Raw genomic sequence first — 6,020 nt, 5'->3', positions numbered from 1 at the left:
TATGGTAGCATGTTTGGTGTGATATTTCTTTGGTGGCAGCTCCCACTGCTGAATACTTTCCTATTTGCATTTGTGGAAACCCAGGAAGGGAATTTAAAAGATTATTATTAATCTGCATCTGCATGTGTGTATGTGAACACTAGGGTGGTTGGGAGGGAAGAAGCCTGGGACATGTTAAGATGCATGAAGTTCCTTGGAACTTCACCTGCAATCATGATAACGATTCATTGCTTTTTGGTGCTTGCCTCCCTTTGCAGTACTGGGTTCTCTCCCTGAAGGTGGTCCTGCTTATCTTCTGAGGCCTGGGGGGCTAATGTTTGCTGTGCATGGGCAGGATCTGTACCAGGCAGATGTTCCCTGGTGGAATGTAATGCTTGGCTGTCATCGAAGGAGATAGGATGATCTGGGTTTGATGCTCTGGCTGATCGAGCTTGATTTTGCTGCTCTGCTTGGGTCATGTCCATTTGCTGCAGTATCTTTTCTTGCAGGTACTGGTACAGAGGACTAGCATAGACTGCACCCCTCTCCACAAAACGGGGCTCTTTGTCCATCTGTGTCTTCTCTTCAAGGCCTGACTGGGGGACTGAAGCATCATATCCTTTCTTGGCTGGATTTTGTTGGTCATTGGCTTCTCCTGCCAACTCTTGGGGGATTTCATCCTCCTTCAATGTTGTAGGTTCCTCTCTTTCAAGTTGTGTCTTGGGAGAGGCTGAATTGTCCTCATCCAGACTTTTTACTCGAGCCTCCTGGGTCTCTGGTGCTCCACCTTCCTTTCCTTTTGTACTTGGGCTCTGGGCCTTTAGCGTTTTACTGTTGTCTTCCTTTGCAGGGAGCTGCCTTATGGAAAGCTGGTCAGTGAAGCCTACATCCAGGGTACCTGGGATTTCTGTCTCCAGCGACTTTCTGTTTTCACCACTTGCTGTGGACTCCTGTGCCTCTGGATGTCCATCAGGGTGCACAGCTGGACCTGGGCCCTTGGTCCCTGAGCCCTGACTCCTGTGATCTTCTCTGGCAGCCCATTCTGGTTCCTCGGGGAGCCGCTTATCCTCTCCCACTGCCGGCACCATGACCTCCTGAGTTCTTTCCTCACCCAGTGCTACTTGTTTATCAGGGTCTGGGTTATTATTGTGACTTCTTTCCACAGGCTCTCTGAGAGGGTCTATTTGACTCTGGGCATCCTCTTTCACAGGCAAGTCAGTAGTCTCTGAGCTGCTGTCACCATCCTCTGGAGCCAGGCTATTGGGAGTTTTGGGAGAACTGTCATTATTCTGTGTGAGTGTGGGCTCAGGATCCTTTCCCTGGTAACCATCGTCCTCCTTGACTGGCTTGTCATGAGTCTTGGTGACCCTCTTATTTTCTTCTCCAGACTGGTTCTTGAGTGGTTCCAATTCTTGTGTTCTTTCTCTTGCTCCTGGTGTCCCTTCTGCTACAGTGGCATTTTTGATGCCCTTAAGTGCTTCTGCTATGCATTTCTCAGCATGTCTTGCCTCTTCTGGAGTGACTCTTCCTTCAATCTCAGGATGGTTTTGATTTCCTCTTTGTGAGCTTAACCCTTTGATCTTAGAACCTTCTAACCTTCCTTTTGATGATACCTGGAGTTCCTGATACTTTCCATCCTGTGGTTGGTCTTCCAGAGTTGGTAGCTGAATTTTTCTCTCATTTTCTTTTTCCCCTGCTGTTCCATGGGCTTTGGAGCCTCTCCTCTCTTTCCTTACAGCTCTAACATCAGGTGTTTCTGAAACATTTATGCTATCACCTTGGTCAGGCAGGTTCTTTGGTTCATGTTCTTTTTCTTGCGCTGGTGGCTCTTGGGTCTCAGATGTTCTGCCATCATCCCTGGGTTCAACTGTATTCTTTGTCTCAGGTGGTGTCCTACCAGAATCCTCTCCTGGTTCTTGGTTCTCAGATGTTCTATCATCATTCTCAGGCTCAACTGGTTTCTCTGTCTGCAAGGATTTCTGGTCAGCTTCTTGTTCTGGCAGGTCAGTGTGCTCTGAACTGGGATCATCTTTTCCTGGCAGTGATAGTTCTTGTGTTTTAGAATGTTCCTTAATACCCTTTTCTGCTGCAACTTCCTGATCTTTGGCAGGCCTCTGTGTTTTTTCTGGTAGATCACTTTGGGTTCTCAGGTTCCCTTCCTGTTCTCCAAATTGATCTCTTGTCTTAGTGCTACTTTGCTCCCTGACTGGTTTATCTCCCTCCCTGGGACTGTCCTTATCCTGTCCCTTCTCCTTTGTGGGACCGCCGATCTGTTCTGATTCTGCTCTTGACTTGCTCTCAAGTTGAGCCCCACTGTCTCCTGTAGCTGGTGTACCTTGGGCTGTTTTCTGGCTCTGTTGATCTTTCTCCAGGTGTTGGTTCTTAGAGTCATTGTGCTCAGATGCTTCTACTAGCAGCTTGTAAGTCTTGGTGTTTCCCTGTGGGTCAACTCCATTGTGTCCCCTTTCTTTAGGGCTGAGCTGAGCTGATAATGCCATTTCTGAAGGAGGTGCCACCCTGTCTTGAGTTGCTGCAGTTTGCTCTGTCCACTGGTCAGTGCCACTGGTGACCTGAAGATCCATACTGCTTGACTTCTTCTCTGGTTCAGACACTTGTCTGAGTTCTGATTTTAGTAACGATTGTATATCAAGGTAACAGAGGTTCAACAAGTTGAAGATTGCAAGAACAAATTCATCAAAACTGATGGTGCCATTGCTGTGGATATTCAGAAGGTTCAAGTTTCTCTCCACAGCAAGAATGGCATGTGGCTGCATGAAAACACAATGAGGAATCAGCCTATTTATATGTGGTCAAGTGCCCTGAGCATCTACATAGCTCCCAAGAATCCACCCCCCCTTTTTTAAACTTGTTCCTTAAGAACTAGTGAAATTTCCCAAAACAGTAAGAACTTGTTGATTCTGGATCCCATTTTTCATTAGAGAGCTATGCTAAGAAAGAGCTTTTTTTTTTTTTTTACATGTTTATTCATTTTGGTGGGAGGAGGGGCATAGAGAGGGGAACAGAGGATCTGAAGTGGGCTCTGAGCTGGCAGCAGAGAGCCTGATGCAGAGCCAAACTCATGCAACTGTGAGATTATGAAATGAGCTGAGGTCAGGAGCTTAACTGCCTGAGCCACTCAGGCACCCTAAGAAGGAGCTTTTACATCACTGTGAGTTGCATGTATAATGGTTCGTGACACCTCTCAGAACTACTCTCCTGAAGCATAGTCCCAGAGGAAAGCCTCATTTTTCTCTGTAAGATTGATTAAACAATTACACAGAATAGGGAGTTAAGACTGGAAAAAGTTATTCAAAATCAGTGAGTACCGAGAGCTGGTAGCCAAATGTAAAACAAGGAGGGATTACTTAAGCCCATCTTGTATAGATTATGGAGACAGAGTAAGTGGGGGAGAATTTCCACAGCTCTGTGAACACCTCACCTGAAGAACGTCCCCAAACTCGCCCTGGATGAGCCGTTTCAGCTCTGTGCAGGTCAGTGTTGCCTCATCACCAGCCTCCCGGGCATACTTGTGGAATGTCTCAATTACACAGAGGACATCTCTCAGGAGCCGAGACATCTTTCCCAACTCAGGAGACTGTGAGAAAGAACAAACAAAGCTCATTTCCTAGGATGGGTCTTTCAGGAACGAGATGCCGAGGTTGTTCTCTTTCCTGTCTCTCCCTCTGCTCCACTGGTATCATCTGCTCTATTCTGTATCTCAAGATACAGTATCTAAACTTCAGTGATTTAGTTTTGTACTGGATAATGTAGTGAGATCAGATCTGACACAAGTAGGTATTAGAAGTGACACTTCACCCCACGTTGTGGAGGACAGCGACACTCATGTGTTCAGAGAAAGTTTTATTGCAAAAGGAAGTGGAAAAAGAACACAAACGTAAGTACTGAAATGCACAAATGAAGCCAACAGAGTGGGACCAATCCTTCCAGCCTTATCTGAGAGTGTCCACCTGTTTTTTCCCTACCTTGGTTCAGTCTAACTCCTCTGCTTAGGAAAGCATAACTTTATTTGTTTTTATTTTTATTTTTGAGAGACAGAGCATGAACACGGGACCGACTGAGAGGGAGACAGAGGGAGACACAGAATCTGAAACAAGCTTCAGGGTCTGAGCTGTCAGCACAGAGCCCGACACAGGGCTCAAACTCACAAACTGTGAGATCATGACCTGAGCCGAAGTTGGATGCTTAACCGACTGAGCCACCCAGGTACCTTGGGAAAGCATAACTTTTAAAGTTAGAAAAGCTTATAGATGAAAGAGAAGTAATGCCAAGAAAATCAACCCCTGTATCTGCAGGCTGAAGGAACATATTTTTACCAAGAAGACACGGCTCAGTGAACTCACTGGTAAAACAAATAGAATCCTGACCCCTTAGTCTTTACCCACCATTTAAATGACTATGTATTTTCATTTTAGTATAGCTCTGAGTCCCATGTCTTGTTAAAAAATGTTCATGCCTATGTCATACAGTTTATATTTTTAAAAAAAGACAATGATCAGAGAAGTTTCATAAGCAAAGATTCATGTGGGGGGCTGGAGATCCCAGTTTAGTGGGATTAATAGTGGTCAAATTAGACTTGGGGTATATCTCCTCTGGAATCCTTACACAATCTCCCAGATAAGCAGAGCAGCAGCTGAGATCCAAGCTCAAGCATATGGTATGAGACTTACCTTGTTCACGAATGAGAGCAAGTAGAATAAAATGAACAGCAGGCTGTGAGCTGACAACAAGCACTGAAACCTTTTATTGAGTCCCTAATTGCACAGTTAGGAAGGAGACACCCTCTGGGTCTGATGCCCTGATTCATCACCATCAAACCCAGTCTCCCTTGTCTACTCTCAGCTTCTCTTATTTTTATTTCCTTCTTTAAGAAGCTTCAGTTAAGTCTTAGCTTCAGACTCATCCGAAGGAAGGAGAGAGGATATCTTGTTTCATTTACTCACTTTTGCAGGTTATAGTTTTGAGGAATCTTGAGGGTGGTGCTGGCTTTTTTTCTTTTTTAACCTAAGGACACAATTATATTTCTGTTTGTCAAATCATAGGGCTGGCAGGGACACCAGAAGTCATCTGATTCCTCCCTCTGCCCACAGGATGGACTGTATTTGACCCAGTCAAATGGGTATCAATCATATGTTTAAAAATAGAGGCCCCATTGAACAATGTGACTAGAGTGGAGACACCAGTTGATTGAGGTGTTTCAATGTTCTGCTCTCCTTGCCCAGAGGCAGAGTCAGGAAAAAAAAAAAAATTCTTGCTGGGTGTGCAGAACTTTGCTTACCTAGGATGTGCTAGTTTTAAAAAGTGATTGATATCTGCTCTTTAAAGGTGCTTTTTATATCCAAGGAGCTTAGAAATGGGCATCTATATTCCTGTATTCTTTCTTGTAGAAGGGAAAGGGAGACCTAGAAACCACCAATCTGAGGACAGGTGGGAGAGACCTGAGATGCTAAACTGGCAAATATTTTTATTACCTTTTAGATCTGGGTCCCTCTTCACAGAGAATATTTAATAGCAGAATTATATTTGGTTATTTTATTATATATTTAAAAAGAGAACCGAGTATGTTTTAAAACATTCTTGCCTGTTTGTAAAGGGATGTAAGAAACAGACCCGTGAAGACAAGCATAAAAGGCGAAGACCAAGAGAATGGAGGGGTGGAGATGGGGGTAATTTTACAAGAAGACTGGCTAAGGGAAGCATCGATATTGAGCAAAACCTTGTTCTGATCTTTCTGACAATCAAAGCAAGTACAAGGGAACTGAGTGTTGGGGTGGGGGGAGGGGAAATCCATGTTGATAGTCCTGGCCTGTAAAAAAAGTTTCTCAGAATTCCCCTACAAGACAGAGGCCTCCTCCTGAGAATTGGGGTTGGCATGTGAAGGTCATCTTAATTCTGATCAGTCAACATCTCCTGACTGGCTACTTCTCAGCCACTGTGCCAGGCAATGGGGTGTTTAAAGTTGAGTAAGTTCTTAGAGGGTGTTATGCTAGGTGAAATTAGTCAGAGCAAGACAAATATCATAT

General features: G+C 44.7%; 1 protein-coding gene across 1 annotated transcript; it reads right to left on the bottom strand.

Annotated features, from left to right (window-relative positions):
• Positions 1 to 201: 201 nt before the first annotated feature.
• Positions 202 to 4,711, bottom strand: TCHHL1 (trichohyalin like 1). The gene is made up of 3 exons (XM_040461129.1): positions 4,668 to 4,711; positions 3,419 to 3,574; positions 202 to 2,747 (listed from the first exon to the last, which is right to left on the bottom strand). Exons 2-3 carry the CDS (start codon positions 3,554 to 3,556, stop codon positions 225 to 227), a joined length of 2,661 nt encoding a protein of 886 aa, XP_040317063.1. The 5' UTR covers positions 3,557 to 3,574; positions 4,668 to 4,711; the 3' UTR covers positions 202 to 224.
• Positions 4,712 to 6,020: the final 1,309 nt, after the last annotated feature.

Source organism: Herpailurus yagouaroundi, unplaced genomic scaffold (genome assembly GCF_014898765.1).
Source record: "Herpailurus yagouaroundi ecotype Mexico unplaced genomic scaffold, PumYag 254, whole genome shotgun sequence".
NCBI lineage: Eukaryota > Metazoa > Chordata > Mammalia > Carnivora > Felidae > Herpailurus > Herpailurus yagouaroundi.
Note: the sequence above shows the minus strand (reverse complement) of the source record. Positions and strands in the feature narration are given on the sequence as shown.

Excerpts from the sequence above, each read along its gene's own strand:
- TCHHL1 (XM_040461129.1), bottom strand. The coding sequence starts at position 3,556 with ATGTCTCGGCTCCTGAGAGATGTCCTCTGTGTAATTGAGACATTCCAC. Across the intron at positions 2,748-3,418 it reads AGTTTGGGGACGTTCTTCAG|CCACATGCCATTCTTGCTGT; the intron begins GTGAGGTGTTCA and ends GTTTTCATGCAG.